Source organism: Gorilla gorilla, chromosome 10, assembly GCF_029281585.2.
Source record: "Gorilla gorilla gorilla isolate KB3781 chromosome 10, NHGRI_mGorGor1-v2.1_pri, whole genome shotgun sequence".
NCBI classification, from domain to species: Eukaryota; Metazoa; Chordata; class Mammalia; order Primates; family Hominidae; genus Gorilla; species Gorilla gorilla.
Window position 1 is genome coordinate 96581715 of NC_073234.2, and position 26992 is coordinate 96608706.

Consider the following 26992-nt stretch of genomic DNA (forward strand, 5'->3'; position numbering starts at 1 on the left):
TCAATTTTATTCAGTTGATTGATGGTACTGTTGAACTGAACTATGTCCTTACTGATTGTGTGCCCAGTGGATCTGTAAATTTCCAACACAGGAGTGTTAAAGTCTTGAACTATAATGGTTGATTCATCTGTTTCTCCTCCCAATTCTATCAGTTTTGCCTGACATACTTTGATGCCCTAAGGATCATCACGGCTTCTCGGGTTATTGACCTCTTTATCATTATGTAATGCTCCTCTTTATTCTTGATACATTTTCTTGCTCTGAAGTCTTCTGTGCTTGAAATTAACGTAACTACTCCTACTTAAAAAAATTAGCATGGTATAACTTTCTCCATCTCTTTACTTTTAATCTGTATGTATTGTTATATTTAAAATGGGTTTCTTTCAGAAAACATATAATTGAGTCTTGTTTTTGATCTACTCTCTGAGATTCTGCCTTTTAATTGGTATATTTAGATCATTGACATTAAATGATCATTAATATAACTGAATTAACATTTACCATATTTGTTACAGTTTTCTATTTGTTGCCCTTACTCTTTGCTTCTATTTCTGTCTTTCTTTCTCTGCATTTTGTGGTTATAATTGAACATTTTATATTATTTCATTTTGCTCTCCTTTCTTAACATATTAAATATACTTCTTTTAGCTTGTTTTGGTGGTTGCCCTAATGTTTGCAATATATGTTTACAACTAACCAAGTCCAGACTCAAATAATACATATTACTTCATGGGCAGAGAAAATACTTTATAATAGCAAAATATTTCTTTTTTTTATTATACTTTAAGTTTTAGGGTACATGTGCACAATGTGCAGGTTAGTTACATATGTATACATGTGACATGCTGGTGTGCTGCACCCACTAACTCGTCATCTAGCATTAGGTATATCTCCCAGTGCTATCCCTCCCCCATCCCCCCACCCCACAACAGTCCCCATGTGTGATGTTCCCCTTCCTGTGTCCATGTGTTCTCATTGTTCAATTCCCACCTATGAGTGAGAATATGCGGTGTTTGGTTTTTTCTTCTTGCGATAGTTTACTGAGAATGATGATTTCCAATTTCATCCATGTCCCTACAAAGGACATGAACTCATCATTTTTTATGGCTGCATAGTATTCCATGGTGTATATGTGCCACATTTTCTTAATCCAGTCTATCATTATTGGACATTTGGGTTGGTTCCAAGTCTTTGCTTTTGTGATTAGTGCTGCAGTAAATATACGTGTGCATGTGTCTTTATAGCAGCATGATTTATAGTCCTTTGGGTATATACCCAGTAATGGGATGGCTGGGTCAAATGGCATTTCTAGTTCTAGATCCCTGAGGAATCGCCACACTGACTTCCACAATGGTTGAACTAGTTTACAGTCCCACCAACAGTGTAAAAGTGTTCCTATTTCTCCACATCCTCTCCAACACCTGTTGTTTCCTGACTTTTTAATGATCGCCATTCTAACTGGTGTGAGATGATATCTCATTGTGGTTTTGATTTGCATTTCTCTGATGGCCAGTGATGGTGAGCATTTTTTCATGTGTTTTTTGGCTGCATAAATGTCTTCCTTTGAGAAGTGTCTGTTTATGTCCTTCCCCCACTTTTTGATGGGGTTGTTTGTTTTTTTCTTGTAAATTTGTTTGAGTTCATTGTAGATTCTGGATATTAGCCCTTTGTCAGATGAGTAGGTTGCAAAAATTGTCTCCCATTTTGTGGGTTGCCTGTTCACTCTGATGGTAGTTTCTTTTGCTGTGCAGAAGCTCTTTAGTTTAATTAGATCCCATTTGTCAATTTTGTCTTTTGTTGCCATTGCTTTTGGTGTTTTAGACATGAAGTTCTTGCCCGTGCCTATGTCCCGAATGGTAATGCCTAGGTTTTCTTCTAGGGTTTTTATGGTTTTAGGTCTAACGTTTAAGTCTTTAATCCATCTTGAATTGATTTTTGTATAAGGTGTAAGGAAGGGATCCAGTTTCAGCTTTCTACATATGGCTAGCCAGTTTTCCCAGCATCATTTATTAAATAGGGGATCCTTTCCCCATTGCTTGTTTTTCCTCAGGTTTGTCAAAGATCAGATAGTTGTAGACACAATAAAAAATGATAAAGGGGATATCACCACTATTCCCACAGAAATACAAACTACCATCAGAGAATACTACAAACACCTCTAAGCAAATAAACTAGAAAATCTAGAAGAAATGGATAAATTCCTCGACACATACACTCTCCCAAGACTAAACCAGGAAGAAGTTGAATCTCTGAATAGACCAATAACAGGAGCTGAAATTGTGGCAATAATCAATAGCTTACCAACAAAAAAGAGTCCAGGACCAGATGGATTCACAGCCAAATTCTACCAGAGGTACAAGGAGGAACTGGTACCATTCCTTCTGAAACTATTCCAATCAATAGAAAAAGAAGGAATCCTCCCTAACTCATTTTATGATGCCAACATCATCCTGATACCAAAGCCGGGCAGAGACACAACCAAAAAAGAGAATTTTAGACCAATATCCTTGATGAACATTGATGCAAAAATCCTCAAGAAAATACTGGCAAACTGAATCCAGCAGCACATCAAAAAGCTTATCCACCATCATCAAGTGGGCTTCATCCCTGGGATGCAAGGCTGGTTCAATATATGCAAATCAATAAATGTAATCCAGCATATAAACAGAACCAAAGACAAAAACCACATGATTATCTCAATAGATGCAGAAAAAGCCTTTGAACAAATTAAACAACGCTTCATGCTAAAACCTCTCAATAAATTAGGTATTGATGGGATGTATCTCAAAATAATAAGAGCTATCTATGACAAACCCACAGCCAATATCATACTGAATGGGCAAAAACTGGAAGCATTCCCTTTGAAAACTGGCACACGACAGGGATGCCCGCTCTCACCACTCCTATTCAACATAGTGTTGGAAGTTCTGGCCAGGGCAATTAGGCAGGAGAAGGAAATAAAGGGTATTCGATTAGGAAAAGAGGAAGTCAAATTGTCCCTGTTTGCAGACGACATGATTGTATATCTAGAAAACCCCATTGTCTCGCCCAAAATCTCCTTAAGCTGATAAGCAACTTCAGCAAAGTCTCAGGATACAAAATCAATGTGCAAAAATCACAGGCATTCTTATACACCAATGACACACAAACAGAGAGCCAAATCATGAGTGAACTCCCATTCACAATTGCTTCAAAGAGAATAAAATACCTAGGAATCCAGCTTACAAGGGACGTGAAGGACCTCTTCAAGGAGAACTACAAACCACTGCTCAATGAAATAAAAGAGGATACAAAGAAATGGAAGAACATTCCACGCTCATGGGTAGGAAGAATCAATATCGTGAAAATGGCCATACTCCCCAAGGTAATTTACAGATTCAATGCCATCCCCATCAAGCTATCAATGACTTTCTTCGCAGAATTGGAAAAAACTACTTTAAAGTTCATATGGAACCAAAACGGAGCCTGCGTCGCCAAGTCAATCCTAAGCCAAAAGAACAAAGCTGGAGGCATCACGCTACCTGACTTCAAACTATACTACAAGGCTACAGTAACCAAAACAGCATGGTACTGGTACCAAAACAGAGATATAGATCAATGGAACAGAACAGAGCCCTCAGAAATAATGCTGCATATCTACAACTATCTGATCTTTGACAAATAGCAAAATATTTCTAATTCCTCCCTTGTAGCTCTTGTATCACTGCTGTCATTCACTTGCTTACACATAAGCATATACACATGCGCATATACACACATTGTTGCTATTATTATTTTGAACAAACTTATCTGTGAGGTAAATTGAGAAAAAGAAAAATAATTTTTTTTCATTTTACATTTGTTTATTCATTTTTGATGCTGTTCCTTTATTTTTATTTATACAAGTTTCTGACATATTATTTTCCATGTCTCCAAATAACTTAACATTTCTTGCAAAGCAGGTCTACGGGCAACACATTACTTCAATTTTTTTCTTTTGTCTAAAAAAGTCTGTTTCTCCTTAATTTTTGAAGGATAATTTTCCACAATATAGCAATCTGGAATTCTGTAATTATAGAATTAATGGTGCTTTTTTCCCTCTTGACACTTTAAATATTTCACTCCACTCTCTTCTTGTTTACATGGTTCCTAAGGAGAAGTCACATGTGATTCTTATCTTTGCTTCTCTATAGGTAAGGTGTTTCTCCCTCCACTCTGGCTTTCTCTAGAATTTTTTTCTTTATCTTAGATTGTTTGAAATTTGAGTATGATATGCCTACAGGTAGGATTTTTTTTTTACATTTATCTTGCTTGATGTTTTCTGCAATTCCTGGATCTATGATTTTGTGTCAGCATTAATTTGGGGGAAACTCTCAGTCATTATTTCTTCATATATTGCTTCTATTTCTTTCTTCTCCTCTCATTACCGCTATTATGTGTTTGTTACAGCTTTTCTATTTGTTCTGAAGTTCTTGGATATTTTGTTCTGTTTGGAGATTTCTTTTCCATCTTTTTTCTCTTTGATTTTTGGTTTTGGAGGTTTCTATTGATACATCCTCAAGCACCAAGATTCTTCTTTCACCTACGTCTAGTTTACAAATAAGTCCATCAGAGACATTCTTTATTTTTGATACAGTGATATTGCTTTGTAGCATTTTAAAAATTATTTCTTAGAATTTCAATCTCTCTGCTCAGCTTACATTAATCATCTATTATTGCAAGTTGTCTACTTTTTCCATTAATGCCCTTAACATATTAATCGTAGTTTTAAAAAATATCATGTTCAGATAATTCCAATATTCCTGTCATATGAAACTCTGTTTCTAATGCTTCTTCAGTCTATTCAAACTGTGTGTGTGTGTGTGTGTGTATTTGTGTGGTTTGTTGTTGTTATTTATTTTACCTTTTAGTATGCCTTGTAATTGCCTGTTGAAATACTGACATGATGTACTGTATAAAAAGAACTTCAGTAGGCCTTTGCTGGTGTATTGGCAAGACTCAGGGGGAGGAGAAGTATTCTGTACTCCTATGATTAAATCTTAGTTGTTTCATGAACATGTATCCTTGGACTGTGAACTTCATCAGTTCTTTGTAGATTTTTTCCCTCTTAAAATAGGATGAGGCCTGGCGTGGTGGCTCACGCCTGTAATCCCAGCACTATGGGAGGCCGAGATGGGCAGATCACGAGGTCAGGAGATCGAGACCATCCTGGCTAACACAGTGAAACCCCGTCTCTACTAAAAAATACAAAAAATTAGCCAGGCATGGTGGTGGGCGACTGTAGTCCCAACTACTCGGGAGGCTGAGGCAGGAGAATGGCGTGAACCCGCGAGGCGGAGCTTGCAGTGAGCCGAGATCGCGCCACTGCACTGCAGCCTGGGTGACAGAGCGAGACTCTGTCTCAAAACAAACAAACAAACAAAAAATAGGTTGAATAAAGGGGGCTGGAATTGGATATTTCCTTTCTCCTATGTCAGTTAGGCTCTGAGAAAACTCCAGCAGTTAGGTTCTGTTACAGAATAGTTTCTTTTAAGGGTAGGCCCTGGAAAGAGGAACACAGTGTTTTGTCATACAGCTCGGGTTTTCCAACCTTGGCACTTGTTCCTGTAGAGGTTTCTGCTCCAGTAAATTGTGTTTTTCTCTATTTACTTGTCTGCCTTTACAGTTTTGGGGGAGTGGTTTTCCCTGTGAACTTCCTCTCTGACAAATCTAAGAAGAATTGTTTTTGTTTAATTGTTTTTTAGTTTTTTTTCAGTTTGTTTAACTTTCTACTTGTTAGAATGGAGGGGTGAATTCAAAGCTTCTTACTTGTAGTACCAAAACCAGAGGTCCCTTTTCCCTCTTTGGTTCACAAAACTCTCCTTTGCTGTTCTTATGGGTAATGAGTCAGGGCTTTGTCTCCCCACAGTTACCAGGATTATTCCTGCAACGTCTACAGGAACAGTGCCTCTGGGGAGAGGAAGGGGTCTTGTCTCTTTGCTGGCAGTTGCCTAACACATGCCAGGGTAAGTCAACAGCGAGCCACTCTCAGGAGCAGCATGGCGGCTGCTGCTGCAGAGAGCAAGTGGCACTGATCCTTTCTGGGTTCTCTTGGTTTAGGGTAGGAGAGTACCCAGGGCTCCCTCCTGCAGGATCTGTTGTACAGCTAGTGTGGAGAAGGGAAGGGGCACACCTTAATTGCTGACATTTACTTGGTATAAGGTGTGGAGAGGTAACAAATTTTCTACAGCTCTGTAGAGAGAGGGGTGGGCCCTGCTTCTTTGTTGTCACTCATCTGAAGTAGGGAGGACAAAACCTGTTTTGTGACTCCCCTACTTGTTTTCCTGGGCCTCTGACCAGACACAGCAGGCTCTTAGGGCTTTTCCTGTCTGTACTCATTGTCAGTTACACATGCTGAGCTGCTTTAGTCCTCGGGCCAGGTTATACAGAAAGTAAAGCAAACAAATGAACAAAAATAACAAAATCCCCAAACTCTCAAATGACAGTGAACTCATCACCAAGTTGTATTTCAAGTTCTTATGTTCTGACCGAGTCTTCTAATACATATTTTAGCCCAGAGTTTTTCATTGTTATTGTGGAAGATATAAGTTACTTCATTTTTTTCTGGAAGCAAATCCCAGAATAGTTTTTAAACTGAATGGAGCAAACAAACTACAATTTGAATGAAAGAAAATGTTTAAAGTAACATGATTAACAATTCACTGTGATCAGAGTATGCAGAGTCAAAGGTTTATTTCCTCTTTCTCTAATTAAAAGAGGATCAGAAAAAACAGCTATTGGGTACTAGGCTTAGTACCTGGGTGATGAAATAATCTGTACAACAGACCCCTGTGACATGAGTTTATTTCTATAGCAAACCTGCTTATGTACCCCCGGATCTAAAAGTTAAAAAAATTAAAAATTAAAAAAGTTTGTACCTATCTTCAGTTCAAACTTAACAGCTTAATACTTCTTGTCATGTTGGCATGTGTTTCTTAAATGTGATTTTTTTTTGAGTAAAAGGAAGGAACTTTATAAAATATTTTAGAACATTTGAACTTTGTGTGCTATTATAATGTTATCTTGTTTTTAAACGACTCTAAATTTTGTGATAACCTGAAATTGAAATTTTTGCTTCACGTCTTTTGGTGTGTTGGCAAAAGATGGTTCTAGTTGCATGAACTTTTAATTTCTTCCTTCTAAGAGATTACTTCCAATATTCACCTGCATTTCCGGCAGACTCAGTCAATCAAAATATGAAAATTATGTATGCATAGTTATTATTATTAGTCAAAAACCTTAGTCTTTTTCTGTTTTTAGAATGAAAAGAGGAGTATCAACCTATTCAAAGATATGTTGTGCTTTAATGCTTCTACTGAAATCCTTCTCACTGTATGTAACAGCAGAATGAGATAGGCAGAAAATAGGCAGTTAAAATGGAAAAAGAGGAAAACATGCTAGAATTATTGGCATCTAACAGAAACTTTGTCACTGGGTCTTGGAGTATTTAGGGTGCGTAACAGGAAATGATTCAGACCTTAAATCTTTAAGTTAACTTCTCTCTATATATGAATTAAATGACTAAGTTTTTATTATTTATATTTAATAAGAAAATTCTATCTCAGTTTAAATCAAATTTGTCTTCTCTGTCTTTGAAATCTCTTAGAGAATTGTGAACTGATACTTTATACTGACTTTTTACTAGCTCCTAGCAAAATTGCTTAGCAAATTGATTATTTCCTTCTGAAATGTTTGATGATATATCCAGCTCTTATTAAAGTGCCCAAACCTTACTATTTAACTACTTGACAAGGGTTGCCAGTGGTGAATACCATATTCCACTTTAACTTTTTGGAATAGGAATTGAGGGTCTTAATCCAATGAATGTTTTGTTTGTAGAAAAAATAGACTGAATATTGTTTTTAAGTACAGTAAAAATATCTACACTTTTCCAGTTTCCCTAAGTAAACATTTTATGAGTAATTATTAGAAAGACAAAAAAGTGTGTAAGTTATTGTTAGAAAGTCATTCATGCTTGCAAGGATGTAGAGAAAGGGGAACTCATACATGGTTAGTAGGAATGTAAATTAGTACAGCCGTTATGGAAAATAGTATGGAGATTTTTCGAAAAACTAAAAGTAGAACTACCATAAGGTCTTGCAATCCCACTGCTGGGTATTTATCCAAAGGAAAATAAATTAGTATGTCAAAGGGCTACATTTACCCCCATGTTTGTTGCAGCAGTGCTCAAGTAGCAAAGATATAGAATCAACCTAAGCGATCATCAACAGATGAATGAAGAAAGAAAATATGGTAAATGTGCATAATAGAATAATACTTGGCCATAAAGAAATAATAGAATCCTGCCATTTGCAGCTATTTGGATAGAACTGGATTTCATTATGTTAAGTGAAAGGATCCAGGCACAGAAAGACAATATCTATCCTCATTCATATATGGGATCTGGGATAGTTTATCTTACAGAAACAGAGAGTAGAATGATACCAGAGGCTGAGAAGGGTATGTGTGTGTCAAGTGGTGAAAGGACATGAAAAGAGATCGGTTAATGGGTACAAATATACAGTTAGATAGAAGGAATAAGTTGTAATATTCAGTAGCAAAGTAGAGTGTCTATAGTTAATAACAATGTATAGTTCAAAATAGCTAGAAATTAGGACTTGAAACGTTTTCAACACATAGAAATGATAAATACTCGAAGTGATGGATACCTTAAGTACCCTGAATTGATCATTACACACTCTATGCATGTAACAAAATATCACATGTGCCCTATAAATATGTACAAATATTTGTACCAATAAATTTATAAAAAGAATTTCGAGTACAACAAAACCATAAAATTTATATTACCTAAATCAAGCAGATATTCTATTAAAATTGTTACATCAAAAATATTTCAGGGAACTCTATGTTCTTTTCTGTTCTCGTCATAAGAAAATGGAGCTCTAGAATAGCTTTTTATCAATTTAAGAGGACAGTATCCTTGCAGATCCAAGTAAAAATGAGGGCCTTCTTTAACTATTAAGTAATACTCAAGTCTATTTTTAAAGTGTTGATTAGTTTTTGAAAGCCCAGCATTGAGCTAGACATTTAGGAAACTTTGATGGAGGTTAAGGAGTTCTTAGAAAAATTGTGTCTAAAATCTGCTAGTTCTGCACTTGTAAGCTAAAATTTGCAGAAGCTAATATGATTGTACTTGCTCAGTTCCCTTTGACTGCTGTGGCTTTTCATGTGAAGAAATCTTCAGGCGTTTTCATACAACGAAATGTACAGGAAACAAATTGGGCTCTCTAATTTCACTCTTTCACTTGTAGCTTAAGTGTAGGTTTCTTAAATAATCCCACTAATATTTGTGGGAACTTGGAAATCTGGTGTTAACATACTGTCTTTAAAGCCTACTTAGGACACGGTTCACATGCCTTTTGCCTTTTTGAAGGTTATTCTAACCAAAGTGTCACTATTTGTTTTCCAAGGTAGCTAGCTATTTTGTTTGCTATTTTAGGAATGATTCTTCAACATTGAATATATTTCCATAAAGTGACTGTGTATCCAACTAAGATGCCTTGCCATTTCAATTCTACCAAGCATTAAATGACTATTGGATTTAAGTAGTTGCAACATTGCTGAATAGTTCCTGAGTATTCACATGAATATTGATGAGTATCTGGAATCTCTCTGACAAGTTTCCTAGATTACTTCAGTGTCAGAGGAAATTTTTAAAAATCTGTCTTCTTCGAACCATTGCATAGACAATATCGCACTGCAAACTGGCTCCTCCCATCTTATGAGGGTGTTTGATTTGAACTGATTTTTTAAATTAAGATTCTTAAAAATGTAATTGAAAAACCTGTGTAGGTCAGCTCAGTGAAGCCTTAAAATATTTTAAATTCATTAAAATCTATGCAAAATTGGCAATACCTAAGAAACAACAGATGACAGGAATTTACTAGTCCTAATCTCATAACATTTATATACTCAATTGTGGTGAGACTATTGCCTTTTAAGTTCCATGACTTTTTTAGGTACTTAAATGCCAGTTAATCACAGATGCTTCATAGATTTTATTTGGAGGGAATGCATTAATGTGGTTTTTGATATTCCCCCCCCCCCCCATAGGACATTTGGTTGGCTTCTGTCCCTTGAATGTTGCCAAGACATATTTCAACGCTTTCCCTTTTAATGATTCAGTTGTTGAAATCATCACTTGGCATGCAAATAATATTTGTGGGGCCAACATAAAAAGCTACCACCCTTCCTTTATGGCATTTTAAAAACTGATAGATGAATAATATTTGATGTCACTTAGATATGACACATAATTCCTGAAAATGATTTTGCGTCTCATAATTTTTAAGAATTTATCTGCAGTAGGCAAAAATGGGAAACTGTAATATTATATTATAGGAAATGTTGTTGTATATTTCTTCCGATTTTAAAATACTCCTTGCTTTTATAGAAAAACAATCAACATTTTCCCATCTGCTTCTAAAAGCACTAAGACTAAAGACAAAACTTAGTAAAATTTAAAATAACAAAGTGAAAGAGTGGCAGACTAGATGTTTTGACATTAAATTTAGTTAAAACTCTAGTCATATTGGCTAGGTGACAAAATATGTGGGTGATTTATTTTTTAACAGTGATTTGAACAGATATCTTGGCATTTTAAGAACTCAGGTACAGAGAGTCATGGCACCAATAGACACTAATAATTTTTGATGATGAAAACTCTGGTTAGCCAAGAAAAAGAGATGTTCTTTACTCATTAAGGGAATACCAAGTCAGAATTCATAGCATCTAACTTTCCAAGTCTATATCCTATCTGGTACAGCAAAGTATTATTTTTCATGACTAATGATTGACTACAGTAAGTACTAAAACATATATCTGGCAGTAAAAGTTGTCTCTCTGATCTCACCACATCTTTTTATTCTTACTGTCATGACCTTAACCTACTGTAGTATCCTTTCAGGTGGTTTTCCTATATAAGCTGTGTCACCCACTCTCAACAATTCTTTATTTATTTTCCACGATGAAACTAAAATAAGTCTGTGCTTTTCAGAATCCACTCTGAAGTGAAAGAAGCTAATCTGAAAAGGCTACATACTGAGTGATTCCAATTATAACATTCTGGAAAAGGACCTTGAAGACAATATAAAGATCCGTGGTTGCCAAGGGTTAGGGGAAAGGGAAGGGATGAATGAGCAGAGCACAGGGAGTATTTGGGTCAGTAAAACTATTCTGCGTGATACTATAATGGTGGATACCTGTCTTATACATTTGACAAAACTCAGGCATGTACAGAGGAGACCATAATGTAGTAATGTAAACTATGAACTAGGATGATAATGGTATGCCAATTTTGGTTCATCAGTTGCAACAAATGTATCGCTCTGGTACAAACTTTTGATAATGGGGGAGGCTATATATATGTAGTGGTAAGATGTATATGAGAATCCTACTTTCTTAGTTGATATTGCTATGAATCTAAAACTACTTTAAAAAAATAAACATAGCTGGGCGTGGTAGCTTATGCCTGTAATCCCAGCACTTTGGGAGGCCGAAGCAGGTAGATTGCTTGAGCCCAGGAGTTTGAGACCAGCCTAGGGAACATGGCGAAACCCCATCTCTACAAAAAAAAAAAAAAAAAAATACAAAAATTTAGCCAGCCATGGTGGTGTGCAGCTGTAGAACCAGCTACTCAGGAGGCTGAGGTTGGAGGATCACCTGAGCCTGGGAGATTGAGGCTGCAGTGATCTATGAGCATGCCAGCGCACTCCAGCCTAGGTGACAGAGTGAGATCTTGTCTCAAACAAATAAACATACAAACAAACATAAAAACCCAATATCAAATCTGCTCTGATCTTGCATCTCCTTCTCAGCTACTGAAAATGATTTATCACCTTCCCAGGAATGCTAAAATGAGTTGGAAGTTCCTAGCACAATACCTATCCACCTCTGTAACTCCATCTCCTCCATTCTCACTCTTTTTGTTCTCTGCTTTCCAGCCACACTGGTCTCTTTGAGGTATGAATGGTACCTATGAAGTCCTTCCCCAGGGTTTTTGCCCCATCCCCTTCTCCTTGCCTAATAAATATCTACTCATCCTTCAGATCTACTCATTGTTATTTCCTAAAGAAAAAGTTTTTGAGGCCCATATCTTTCTGCAAAATTGGTTGCTTTTGCTGTATCTTTCATATAAAAAAAAATTCCCCAGAGCCCTTATCACTTTTGTATTTAGACATTTAGAATAGATATTCATAATTATTTATTAGTGTCTGTCTCCGCTACTAGACTGAAAGCATCTTGAAGCAATACGCTGACTATTTTTGATCACCCCTGAGCCCAGTGAATGTTTGCAACACAGGAGTCATTTAGCAAATATTCATTGAATGAATGAATAGAAGAAAGAACAAGGACTGCCAGATGTGCTGTTGGTTAAAAGTTTGCTCACTGTTTTCTCTAGCTATTAGAGCTAGAGAGTCACTGAAATAAAGATTATTGGGGTCACCAAAATAACTATTAATCTTTCAGAAAAAAAAATCTGAATATGCATTTTTAAAAGTCCCGTCACCATATATATATATATAAACCCTAAGCATCTGTATTTCATGTGGTTACTCAACTCTGTGGGTTTTTTTGATTTCAGATAGATACCAGCTTTGTGAACTTAAAGCGAGCAATATGAATATAGTTCTTTAACAGTGGGGATTATCTGATGTCAGGGCTTCTCTCCATATCCAGCCTCTTGCAAGTCCTGGAAAATCATCTCTGGATGGGTGGCCACTAGAGGAATTTCATTGTTCACTAACAGACTCAGAAATAAAGTTATTATTTAGCCATAGGGCAGCCTCGGATTCCTCTGGAAGGTATGCCTATGGCAGCCAGCATTAAGACCAAATCGCCATGAGGCTGCCTGTTTGCAGAGGTTTGTTTACATACAGTATCCACTACACATTTTCTCTGACTTCATTAATAAACTACTGAGACAAAGAAACCATTTCCTTACTTTCCAGGTTAGCTGAGCAATTTATCTTAATTACTGTCAACCTTTAGTGACTACCATGGGGATTCTAAGCATTCACTTCACTAGTAATGATGTAAATTACTTATGAATTTTCAATAGGCAGCCATGGATTTTTGGCTTGTCTTACATGCACTTTTTTCCCCAACTGAAATTATATGTGTTTGTATATCTATATCTGTATCTATATCTATATGTTGAATACACATATATGGTAAATAAATATATCCTAAATGAATGCCTTTCCTTATTACAGTCAATCCTTTCCCATGGTACCGTGGCAGACTGTGCTGTTGTTGGCAAGGAAGATCCCTTAAAAGGTCATGTCCCCTTAGCACTCTGTGTATTGAGAAAAGGTGAGAGATCTTTTTCTCCCTGATTGCTTGGGACCTGAATAATTAACTAAGGTTAATTCAGTGCTTACCATCTGAACTTTCTCTCTAGATATAAATGCAACAGAGGAGCAAGTTTTGGAAGAAATTGTGAAACACGTTAGACAGAACATTGGCCCTGTGGCTGCTTTTCGAAATGCAGTGTTTGTCAAACAGCTACCCAAAACCAGATCTGGCAAGATCCCCCGATCAGCTTTATCTGCCATTGTCAATGGCAAGCCATACAAGGTAAATTACCAAAGATATTTAATCCTGGGTTCTAAGATATTTTTCTTCATTTCTTTGGCATCAGCAAAGCTCTTAAAAATGGTTCTCAAATGTGAATTGCATCTCTAGAAAACACACAATAGTACTATTTTTTAATGTTAAGGGACAGATTATATAGCCATTCCTTCTGTAGGAATGAAGGTTTTGGAAAGAAACTCAGATTAGTTAAGAACATATGCTTTGATGATAAGAACCAATGTGTGAAGATATTTTTATTTATTTATTTTAATTTAGAGATAGAGTCTTGCTTTATTACCCAGGCTGTAGTGCAGTGGCGCAATCATGGCTCACTACAGCCTCAAAGTTCTGATCTAAAGAGATCCTCTCACATCAGTCTCATGAGTAGTTGGGACTACAGGTGCATGCAACTGTGCCTGGCTAGTTTTTTTCTTTTGTATTTATAGAGGTAGTGTTCTCACTATGTTGCCCAGGGTGGTCTTGAATTCCTGGGCTCAAGCGATTTGATTGCCTCAACCTCCCAAAGTGCTGGGATTACACGCCTGAGCCACTGCTGCCTGCCAAAATATTTTTTCTCTTAGTAATTGTCAGTTAAATTCAAACAAATTTGTGGAAACTTAATCCTATTGAATTAAAAGGTACATTTTCCTTATTATTGTAATTAATGGCAATTAGTGAATGAGAAAGCAAAATAATTGAGGCTAGCAGCAGTAGATGTTTAAAATGCTCTAACTGATAAATGCTAATTTTGTAATTATTTTAGGAAATCTTAGGCTGATTCAATCATATGTTTTCTTTTAATTTGTGTGTACATTATGTGTGCAAAGATATACCTATTTTTATCATTAAGATAATAAAAGGCAATGCAACAGTAAGGAGTAGTTATGTGAACAAGTGACAAAAAAGAAACATTCTTTCTACAGAAATATATAGAAGACTCTTAAGAGGAACTCCAACTCCAGAGAAAATACCATCTAGGTCCAATAGTTTTGCTAACTGAACTGTTTATTTTTTTACTCTGGAAAGCTACAGATGAGTATTAATATATTAGGTTCAAAGTTCCCTATTTTTAAAATTTCCATATGAATATTACAAGACAATGGGGAAAACAACATTGCATATAATTGTTTAATTATAGAAAGAGTAGAAGAAAGTCAAGGAAGAGTATTCACCCGACCCTAATTTTTTTTCCAGATAACTTCTACAATTGAAGACCCCAGCATTTTTGGCCACGTAGAAGAAATGCTGAAGCAAGCATAATGAGTTTGTCTTATTCCTATTTTGAGTTGATTTAATTTCTTAATTGAAATTAAATTATTTGAGTTGTTTCTCAGAAATAAATATTTCAGTAGAAATTACTTGCAAAATGAAATGTGAATTGTAAAACTTGGCCTAAACAAATCTAATGAAAACATGTGAAAGACCTGTGCCTTTTGTTTGGTTTGACCCTGTTAGCATTGTTATTAGTTATCTATAACATGGCTTATTGAATGTCATCTACTGCTTTAGGAAAAACGTATCTAGCGTATTATTTTTAAAATTGTACCTCCCAAAAAGAACACTTTAATTGAAAGCAACACTAATATACAGCCACTTCCTGAAACCAAGAATCTGTAGTTTTGATCCAAAATCTAAAATTTAAAGTCAGAAAATAATTAAAATTTTTCTTGTAGAAATTTTAGATATTTTCTAGTATTCTTTAGATGCTCACATTGTTTTAAATAAAATAGATGAAATGGGAAGTTTAGGTAATCATCTAGACAGATGAAATTATTACCTAGGTAGGAGGGCTTTTCTATACATTTTCTGAGGGAAAGCAGAACACCGGGGTTATAGCTATACCTTCAGGTCTTTTGTTACTTAGGCAAGGAAAACCACATGTCTGACCTGGCTCAGCATGTAATCCCAGCACTTTGGGAGGCTGAGGCAGGAGGATCACTTGAGGTCAGCAGTTTGAGACCAGCCTGGCCAACATGGTGAAACCCTGTAGCTACTGAAAATACAAAAATAAGCCAGGCATGTTGGTGGGAGGCTAAGGCAAGGAGAATCACTTGAATACAAGAGGCAGAGGTTGCAGTGAGCCAAGTTCCCCCACTGTACTCCAGCCTGGGTGACAGAGTAAGACTCCATCTCAAAACAACAAAAACAACAAAAAAAAAACCACATGCCTGGCAGAGAACAAAGAGATCATTTAGTCCAATCTCCTCATGGAGATGAGGGCTCCTGGGAGCCCCTCTTCATGTCTCAGGTTCTTAGTTGACTATGTTTATCCAAATGATTCCAGATTCCTGTGGAAACAAGGAATCGATGTACAAATGGGGTAGGGTGGCAAGGAAAACTCTTAAGAAAGAAACATCAAGATTTTTACATTAGGTTAAAGACAAGAAGATTTCTAGGCGGGTAGTGTAATGTCTAGGTGATTTTTGAAGTGAACTTAAGCCACTAGGTTTGAGGGACAGACAGTAGAAAATGGTGAAGACTGCAGATCACCTGCTATACGTTAAGGAGCAGCGGACCCAGCAGAATATGGCCCAAAAAGGAGGCAGGTCTCCTGTTGCAAGAGCCTCTGTTTTTTTAAAGAGAAAACAAAGAATCCTGGTTTTTATGTGAAATCTCTAATTTTAAAATAATAACTCATTAAAAATATTGTAATGTCCAAAAGTATCTTTCCATTTAACTTCTAAAAATCTCTTAAATGTTTTTTTTTAATAATTGTAAAGTGAGTTTTTGTTAAGCTTATAGGAATGGGCCAGTTAACTAAGGTAGACAGATGTAGGAAATTAAATATTTGATTTACTTAGGGATCTATATGACATCAGTTATCAAAGAATACATTTTAACCCAAAAGTATACCATGCTCATTGTATCTTTGATCGTTCTTCAAGTATGTCTCAATCTTTTAATCTATCAGGAACATTACTATCAAGAGCAGATTGTTGTAACATAATGCTCAGGATACATGAAATGTATGTGAGAGATAAATAGATGATAGAAAGTTTATTGTTATAAAAATGATCTACAACTTATATAAAAATTCTGAAAATGTTGACTTTTTTTGGACTGAAGGCTGCAAAATAAATGGCTTCTCAAAGTAAATTCCTATTTACTTAAATTGCCTTCTTGATTGTTACACCTGGAAAAATATATGCATCTACTTTTTCCTTTTAATTATGTTAGTAGACTGAATTAAACCAGCTACATAGACACTCTCTCATTTGAAGCTGTTGGGATCCTTGAATTGCCTCTTTCACTGGTACATTTTTTCCATTGTCACAACTGTGGTCTTCATTAATAACTCATTTTAATGTCTTAGGAGTAGAATGTGTTTCCTTATTTTTTTTCAAATAAGAGTCAGTTAATTTCAAATGGCAAATTATTTACCTGAATGTGTATCATTGTTCATTTGCAAGGTTTAAGCTCAGGCAGATCCAAGAATTAGGTAAAGGTTGCATCTTTGGTCCTCTTGCACATTTTTTCTGGTAATCAAATCTGAAGCGACATCTCAGCAAGCAGACTTGGGTTATTTTCCAATAGGATGGGAATGGAAAACAGTGCTGGAGACTGGGGAAGTGGCTATTTCCTGTGTCTCACTGGGGAATTGCAAGATCAAAGAATGTTGTTACTTTTATGTGATGAAAAAATAGGGCAAGAAAGATACACTTGAATCATCAGACTGCTTAAAATTTGGGAGAAAAAAATTATTCTATTTTACTACTAACCATAAATCACTTTTGCTAGATAGTACTTTAAATATTCTGAATTAAATGTATCTTTAAAAACAACAATATAATATTACTAAAAAATGCAGGCATACTTAAACTTGCTAGAATAAATTCTGTGAGGTCTTCGTTTGGTATTTTCATAGGATTTCTTACTGTTAAGTTTTGGAAAATGAAAATATAAAGTGGTTTCAGAAGTTATAGTATTTTCCAATTCATTGAATTACTTTGCTTGTGAAAATATATTAAACATATTTAAATGAGACCTATCCTACATTTAAAAACCAGTTTTGTTTATATAAAATTGTATTTGAAAGGTCCTGAACATTAAAAATGTGAAAATTTATAATGTTGATGATCAAAAGGTAACGTGTTGAGACTCTGAGCTTAATCCATTAAATGGATTTTAGAATCTAGTAGAAGTTATCTTATAAATTAAAACATATTTTATGCTTTTTTGAGGGAAATACCTGGATCTTTTGCATCACTATATGTTAGTGTCTATTATAGATGATTAATCTTTCTAACTTGATCTTTAAAAGAAAGAAATTGATTTTAGTGATTGAGTGGTATATAATAGTAGATACAAATCTAGTTATGGCATTATAATGTCATAGTTCCTATATTCTATTTCATTTCTATGAATCAAGATGCCCATGTTTAGATGAGCTTAGAAAGCTCCTTCTTATTGTTCCTACTCAGGCCACATCTTTAGAAAAATTTAAGATCACTCCCATAAGCAAGTTTAGATCTCCCTCTTGTGGCAGACACAATTTTGAAGCTAAATATTTGGGTCACCCAAAGAACACATTTCCTGATAGTTTAAGTAAATTGTCGAGCCTTATGTGACTAGAAAACAAAGCTTAAACAGAGAACTGGAATTATTATTTTTTTTTATTGACAATGGAAAGGGTTTCTGTTATCATTACCTTTTGACTGAATCTGTTAAATAAAAATAGACATCAAAACAAATGTAATGTACGTGCAAACATAGCAAATTAAAATACAGAAAAGAAATTGCTAATGACAGGTCTTGCGCTTAATAAGATCAAGCAGCAGAAAATCAGCAGTTAGATAAATGGTATTATTAAATAGGCTTTACTTTGAATCTCCCATATAAACGAAGAATAAACAACAGTAACACCACCAAATAAAACCACAGGGAAGAGATTACTCTTCTATACTTTTATACACTATATATGTTAATCATTCTGTCTTTCATTTATTTCCTCTGATAAAACTGACTTCAGGGAAGTCGCAACAAGGCCATCTCGGCTAAAAGCTTATAACATTAGACATGAGTCTGGCTAATGCCCTGTTACATTGACAAAAGGGAAAGGTATCTTGGGTTTTGTTTTCTCTAGTGGAAATGAGCCTCAGACTCTGCGGTGGTTGACATTCACTGTCCGGTACTGGCTGGCATTTCAAGATATTTGAATGAACATGTGGTTCTTAGTAAAGAAGTTTTTTTTTTTCTTTTTTTTTTTTCTTGGTCCACAGGTAACAAGAGAAGATTATGGTTTTTTAATATAAATTTTTAAATAATTGCTTTTGACCCTTGTAAACAGCTTGGCTTTGTTTTGTATTGAAAAGGAGATCGAGCCATCACAGTGCTATTTCTAAAGATATAGGACATCCCTGATTGCCTTTAAAGCTCTATTTTTGGCTCCGGTTCCAGGTTAAATCATTCTTTTTTACATGATCAGAGGCAGGTTGTTCAGCTTTAAGTATTGACAGACTTGAAGGAGAAACACGTTGAAGGAGAAACATGTTGAAGCATGAAACATGCTTCAAGGAAACATATTGATTTGACTATTAACAATCCAAAAACTGTAAAAATGGTGGAATGGTAAAATACAAACAGTACTTGGAATTGTCAAATGTTTGCACTCGAGACTCCATGAACCATATATTTTATTTTTTAAAAAATCATATTTATATCCATTTACATAAGACTTACACATTTAAAAAGAAATGCACGGTAATACATAAATGCCTAGTATATTACAATAAAACATGAAAAACAACTGGCTTCATTTCATAAAAGCATCTGTTGTACAGAGTTTATGATGTAGATGATGTTTATTATTCAAATGACTTAAGCATTTTATTACAATTGTAGTAAACTAATCAAATGTAATATCTGACTCCCCCCAAAAATCACATTTTTCAGCTTTTAATAAGTCATGACGTCATTATTTCCTTAGAATTCAGTTTTCACAAAGGTTTTCACTGCTCGTCTTCTTAGATGGTAGTGCACTTTAGGTAGAGTAGACTGAAAAGACGCCATCTAAAATATACAATGGATAGCATTAGTTCACTGAAAAGTCCCAGACTGGGAAATCTCATTCTACTCCTCTGTGGTGTACCTCCACGCAGCCTGCTTACTCCTGTCCTAGAAGATCATGAGAAGGAAATCATCTAGGATGTAGCCAACAGCCGTATGTAATTAACATTTGCTTTTCTCCAATTTGGTGCAGGGGAGCTTAACAAATAATAGAATGTGCTCAACTTTGTGGAAAGTATGGCAGTAATGTAAACAAAGGTAGTTATGCAAAATGTTAGCATGCCTTCTGAAAAATTTACAACTTGCTAATTAATAAATTGGGTTGAATTGACCTATTTCATAATGTAGATTTATATTCTAGTTCATATATTTTAGAGTTCTTAAAAAATACCTTTATTTGTTACAAAAACATAACGATAATAAGTCACCTATTGTAAACGTTTGTGTCAGTAGTATGGCATTGCTGATTGTTTTCAGCCATAATGTACTTAGAAAAAGCTCACAATTGCTATTACTGACACAAAAGAAACAGCAAGTAGTATGCTCTGGATTATTTTAATAACAAAAGTGTTATTGTTTCACCAAAACAAAAAATGGTTGTCCTAGATTGAATTATTGTAAATGAATACTGTTATCCCAATTAATGGTAAAAACTAGGAAATATGAACTAGAATGTCATGCACAAAAAACAGATTGCAAATAGAGTAACTGTACCGATCACTTAAGAGCTAAGAAGCAAGCACTATTGAACATATTAAATAGTCATCTGTAAATTAGTGAAGTGTTCATTTCCTGAAGAAATTATAATGCTATGTGTAGAATCTAATATAAACAGTATTTTGGGAGACCTCTTATTTAGCCAAATTATTATATACTTTAAATCATGTCTAATTAGGTGCCAAATTATATACCATAATTAAAATTTTAATGTAAGTGTTGTACATTCTGAAATTAAATCTCTTATCGGGATGCTTTTTATTTTATCAGCTTCAAATAGTGATCCAAATAAGGCAGCATATCTGCTCCCATCTTAAGCCCAAAAGACCAACAATAAATTGTGTGGCACTTTTAGTTCAAGGCAATGAAAACAGCACAAGGTGAGTTGTTCCTCTGTCTATAACTGGTTTCTCTTATCCCTGTGCACACATTTTGTTCTAAATATCGCTCTTAAAAAGTATTTTTCCAAAATATTGATTCATCGAAAGTGGTTAAATATTTTGGTAAAGCATAGTTTTAGGTTGAAAAAAATTATGAACATTTGACATTTATAAATCTAGGAAACCACAGTTTTACTATTAAGACTGTTTTTCAATAAAACCTCATTTTTATATGGATTTTAAAGTAGCTTTCATTAATTGGTATTTCCTTAAAATCAAATGCTTGGTATTTATGGTTACATAGGAAGGTTTTGTGCTGGTCCTATCCTCCATTCTTAAAGTAATTTTATTTTGTTCCTATATGTCTTAAATACTTAAAATTTATATTTGTTTTTAGCAAGTGTAAATCAGATTGATAAGAAACAATGTAATAAAGGTTTGAATTTTTCACAGTTTCTACTATTTATTTATTGATTTATTTTAAGACGGAGTCACGCTCTGTCACCCAAGCTTGAGTGCAGTGGCACCATCGCTCACTGCAACTTCTGCCTCCCAGGTTCAAGTGACTCTCTTGCCTCAGCCTCCCAAGTAGATGGGATTACGGGAGTGCAACACCATGCCTGGCTACTTTTTGTGTTTTTAGTAGAGATGAGGTTTCACCATGTTGGCCAGGCTGGTCTCTAACTCCTGACCTGAAGTGATCCACCTGCCTCGGCAAGTTTCTACTTTTTAATATGAAACCATCTCTAAATCATTTTCCTGTCTGTTGCTATTTGACTCGGTGAACTTGCTTAAATCCCTATCTGCTACCTTGGCTTCCTTATATAAAATATACACTTAAAAAGATAGGATTTTTTAAAGTGCTGAATTATTATCAATAAAATGCTAAGTTACTCAACAGGAAATGGTACTAAAAAGTAGAAAACAGTGTAGTGGCAACCCATTGATGTGTAATAATACAGTGATAGGCCTCCAACAGGCAGACCTTAAACCATAGGAGACAGATGGTGATAGGAAATGCTAGACTAAGTGTTACAATACAAAGATTTCTTTTTCCCCTGAAGCAATTCAAAAGGGTTATCTCATTTCTGTACTGCTAGGGCATACCAGAGTATAGTGTATATTTATTAGTCTATGTAGGTTCCATTTTTTTGTCTTTTTTTTTTTTTTTTTTTGTCAGCCAAAGGGAAACTACTCACAGCAGGTCAGTGCTGCCTCCTTTGAGTGGCTGGTCAACATGAGTATGTGCGAACAGTGGAGTTGTCTAACCTCTGCAGTCTTGATGAAGCAACTGCAAATGGAGAAAAGGGCTTTAGAGGGACTTGGATGATTGAGTACAAGATTTCAAATGAGAAAGATTTATTTTCCCTGCATACAGGGATTCTGAACATATTAGTAGACCTTCTTTCTCTCAGATATAAGCCACTCACATTCCTCTTCTCTAGATCAAGTTCCTAATGAAAATTTATCCCAATGTAATTGACCTGAGCTTTTGAGTTGTTATGTATTCTTCCTCAGATAAAATCGGTAACAAGAGCAGCTCCCCAGGGTGCTTCTGATTTTGATACGGAGATTGCTCTTAGAGAACTCATTATAGTGGATTTTTTTTCCTCTCCAAGTATTGAAGAACTTCTACACTAATTGTAATGATGTTAAATTCCTTATGAATTTCACTGACATGTTCCACTGTATTAACAAGTTGTAAGAAATGTAGATCAAGATCACAGTTTATGCTGGAACTAAATTTGAGTTATAATAACTGTGACCTTGACAAGAAATAATGATGCTAGGTGATTATCTTAACAAATAGCATGGGACTATTTTTCTTTAATGCCTCCCAAACAGAAATAATTTTGTGACTACTATTTCAAAGTTGTCTCTCCTCTGGAATGACTTTTCTTTTGTAAATTAGATAGCTTAAGTCTAATGTCCACAGAAGGAAATAGTAATTGGGAAATTACTGTGTTTTGTGTTTCTTTAATTCTCTTCTCATGTTCATGGCTTGTTTATTTAAAGGCTTCTGCTTTGGCTAGAGGGAGAAATATTTGATGAGTGAATTTCTAAGACGACACATAAAACTCGCAGTATTTAAACATGTAGGGAGACAGTGGAGTTAATTTCCATTTACTATGGATCTTTAGTCCAAGTCCAACCTCTAACTTAAACAAATTGTTAATTTTGGGAATAGAAGACTAAAGAAACACAAATCCTGCAGATGTTTATTGTTCCTCCTAGAGGTGGACATTAACCAAATTGTTCTTTTTAGGATGTTATAAATTATTTTGAAAATGTGAATAAAGTGCCATGAGTTCATGCAATAGCAGTGTAAAAAGGAGTCTGGTTTGTGATGAGAGCAAAGTAAATTTCAAGCAGAGCAAACCAACTCAAGAAAATAATTCCAAAAAGCAAGGTCAGAGAATTATACTAGCTTTGGCTAAACAAGCTTTTTGCTTGATAAGCAGCAATGCAAAACTACTGTACCATCTGTTGTCATTTTTCTTGACTGCCCAGAGGTTGTGGTTAACCTAAATCCAGCTGGTAATGTTTCTGAGGACCCAGGCATCATGCTGATTCCATGTACTTCACGAGGAGGAAACTGCCTTCTCCAGGTTGATCCACGTCTGAAGTTCTTGTCATCACTCTGCCAGTACAGTTATAAGGTGATGTTATGAAAACAAGTAAACTAGTCCATGTGCTTAAAGCTCTGTGCTTAGAAACATGTAACATAGATTATTTACATTTAGTCTGTCAAGTATACATATGGAATCATGCTTTATCAAGATAGTTCTATGATTCCAAAACAAGACTATAGGAGATCTGATATATAAATTTTTAAATAAAACTTTTCATACAATTTCAAATTTAAGGTCTGACATCTATACAGTAAATATCCTTGAAAGCCTAAAATAAGCCACCAATGTTTTCCAAAATAAATATTGGATATACATTGTTCCACTTTATGCCTATGGGTTTTATGGAATGAGATGATATACTTAATTGAATCAATTGTTGAGTAGACTACATTTAACTCACACACTTGAATGAAATGACTTCTATGTACACAAATACAATGTAGGTATTTATTTTGGGGAAATCTATATTTGAGATGGCATGGCTAATATGAGACACTGTAGCCTATTATAATATCTGTACAAGAAACTCTAAATATGTGATTTGTGAAGTTTTAGGTGACACAGAATTAACTTGCAATTTGTTGAAAAATCTGTGTAGCCTGGACACCATCCTTTCAATAAGTACATGTGGTCTTTGGGTACCACCGAAAGCATAATATTACCCTGGTTACATTTTAATAATGTGTATTTTAAGATACACAGAGGCAGAGAGTCACATCCCATTTAATTGGCCCAGTAGACTTTTTCTCTAGTTCATTACTATCAGGAAGCAACATCATACCCCACATAGGCTAGTGTCTCTACTTGGACAGATCCTAGGGTGAATCCACATTTTAGAATGTAGCATAGCAATTACATTTTAATTCTGGTTGCTGATTTTGTTATGCCTTAATGAAATAATCTCTTCCTTCTCTTTGTATACACAAAGTACTTTTACAGACATAATTATTTTCCTCCAAATTGGCAAGTAGCAATATATAATTCAGAAGTTAGTGAATATTCTGTGTCTAATTCTAAGGAAAATATGAATCATTCCACATAGGTCTTGTCTTATCTCACTGTTTCTTATCTAGGGAAGGACTATCTATGCCGTAGATAGTTATAGCCAAGTATATGTTGTGTATCCTAATATCTCATTTGATTTCATTCTGGCATTTGGAATAATAAGTCTATATTCACTCAACATAGTAATTTGTGCTATGTTATAGTGAATAATTCTATAAGGTAGGCTTTGTAGACTGCTATATTAGTTAAGGGACATTTAAAGTCAATCAGGGAAAAATAAAATCATTTTTATGTAATAACATATATCCACTGTTTCAATCCTTATCATTAAAATCTACATTTTGTTTCAGTGTGGTAGCCATTTTGCACATTAAGAGATGTCTGCTACTCTTCCCAACTGCTGTGTTTTTCATTGCCCTAGATCTCCAAATGTGTGTAAATGTAGAAAAGAAACAGAATTTCACAGTTGCAGCCTCTACGACTTCTTGATTCTTGGAGAAGTTTTTGCATTAAGCATAAATAGTCTTCAGTTTTATAAAACACTATGTTACACTGTAGAGCTACACAACTCCTTACAGTGTCGTAGCTAGGGGCTTAAAAATAAGCCAGTTTTGGCTGGGCGTGGTGGCTCATGCCTGTAATCCCAGCATTTTGGGAGGCTGAGGCGGGAGGATCACCTGAGGTCAGGAGTTCCAGACCAGCCTGACCAACATGGAGAAACCCTGTCTCTACTAAAAATACAAAATTAGATGGGTGTGGTGGCACACGCCTGTAATCCCAGCTACTTGGGAGGCTCAGGTGGGAGAATCGCTGGAACCCAGGAGACGGAGGTTGCGGTGAGCCGAGATCACACCATTGCACTCCAGCCTGGGCAACAAGAGCGAAACTCTGTCAAAAAAAAAAAAAAAAAAAAAAAATTGCCAGTTTTTAGAGTTAAGCATTTGAATTATGATTCCTGACTTCTGTTCTTTCAACATATTGTTACTGCAGAAAGTTAATAGAACTATAAACAACAACATCATGGGGAAAAGTTTTCACGAGATAGGGTTAATTCTTTTAATTGGGGTCAAAGTCTGTATAAGCTTGCTGACACCTCTCAGATTATTTCAGTGGAATCTGAATGTAATCAGCAAAACCTCAGAAATAAGTCCACTACTGTTCTAAGTAAGTTGGCTATTTTTGCTCACACTAAAAAATAAAATAAAATTGAACAAAAGAGACTAGAGGGTTTAAATGACAAAATTATATTTTGTGCTTTTAAAAATAAGAAAAAGCAGCAGCATAGTTTAAAGACAACGAGTCGCATCTCATTTAATTGGCTCAATAGACTTTTCTTCTAGTTCATTACTATTAAGAAGCTACCCAACACCTGGACAGCTCCTAAGAGAATGTAGCAATATGACAACTCTTCAATAATTTTTTATTAGAAATTTTTGCAACTTTTAAGTAAGAATAATTGTATTTTAAGATGTATGAGTTTATAAGACTACCTTTTTGAATCAATAATTTCTAGTAAGGATTTAAAAGACTGTCATGCAACTTATAAGACTAGGCTTTTAAAAATATTAATCATTATGCTGATTGAATAAGAGTGTGAATTTATCAGAAGTTAGCTGAGTTCAAGACTGTAGAACTTATCTCTCTATAAGCCCCACCATAAAGGACAGAGGGGATTTTATAATACCAAGATTATGTGTCCTGCCTATTTGAATATAGAATGATTGGTCCATATTTGAATTTGCTGAGTTCTTCACAAAATAATTTTAATCAGCTTGTCTTTGTAGCAAGGAACACCTGTACTTTGCAACACAGAATTATGCATCTCTTTATTTTCTATTTCATGCTCAGGTTTCCTTCCCACTTCTTCCAGAAAGACCCTGTAGAAAAACTCAGAAAGACTATCAAAATGTCTACAGTCCACAGCATTTGCTGATATCCCTTGTATTCATTCATCTCGGGAGGCTACTTACATGTTTATTATTTTCCAAATAACTTAATATGCACATATTATACAGCGATTCTTATATTCAATATAGCTTTCAAATTCTATGACTGTTAAAATGTTATTAATCTGTTTTGAAGGAAAACTCAGTATCAATATATAAAATAATAAAAAGCTTTCCATTTATTGAAGCAAGTTTTATCCTCGTTTTAATTTTCTAAAATTTCCTGGCAAGATATACTGACATTTAAGAAATACATACACTCTTTATTAAAAAGCTGAATTTATCAACATTAGTGTTTTAACTTTTTTCTAATTTTTTAAAATAATGTTGCCCAACATTTTGCAGTCACAACTCATAAAAGTGTTTTGTAAATTACTGTTTAGTATCTCTACCTGCTGAAATGATAATATTTATGAATTAATATAGCTCTTTCTAAAATTAAGTAATAAGATTGAATATTTAACAACAAACCTGGAGAAAATTATTGATTCTAACCATACAACAGTAATTTGATTAATTTCCAAGCACTATTCCTTAAAAACAAAGATGTTCTATCATTTTTCTTTTACTCTCTCAGATCTCTTTTGAATAACAGGTGGACTTACTTCATCCAGTCGCCTTTCAGTTCCCAGGGCCAAGAGGTTATTGTATTCCCTTTCAAGAATCTGCCTTGCCTGTTGACGTCAAA

The 26992-nt window shown here is 35.0% G+C and overlaps 2 protein-coding genes across 26 annotated transcripts in view; one reads left to right on the forward strand and one right to left on the reverse strand.

Annotated features, from left to right (window-relative positions):
• ACSS3 (acyl-CoA synthetase short chain family member 3) overlaps positions 1-16713 on the forward strand; it is a 178785-nt gene extending 162072 nt beyond the window's left edge. Inside the window, exons 14-16 of the mRNA XM_004053625.4 lie at positions 13257-13356; positions 13445-13620; positions 14812-16713. Of these exons, the coding sequence (XP_004053673.1) occupies positions 13257-13356; positions 13445-13620; positions 14812-14877 (342 nt within the window). The 3' untranslated portion in view covers positions 14878-16713. The remainder of the gene's footprint in view (positions 1-13256; positions 13357-13444; positions 13621-14811) is intronic.
• A 1499-nt stretch (positions 16714-18212) lies between these two features.
• The window catches only part of PPFIA2 (PTPRF interacting protein alpha 2), a 499610-nt gene continuing 490830 nt past the window's right edge, over positions 18213-26992 (reverse strand). For 22 of the 25 annotated variants that reach the window (XM_055358835.2, XM_055358852.2, XM_055358838.2 and 19 more), the window contains 4 exons: positions 26910-26978; positions 23202-23361; positions 21920-22011; positions 18213-19626 (listed from right to left, as the gene is read on the reverse strand). In XM_055358835.2, the coding sequence (XP_055214810.1) occupies positions 21953-22011; positions 23202-23361; positions 26910-26978 (288 nt within the window). In that variant the 3' untranslated portion in view covers positions 18213-19626; positions 21920-21952. The remainder of the gene's footprint in view (positions 19627-21919; positions 22012-23201; positions 23362-26909; positions 26979-26992) is intronic. The other 3 variants (XM_055358845.2, XM_055358837.2, XM_031016688.3) reach the window with 1 other exon arrangement.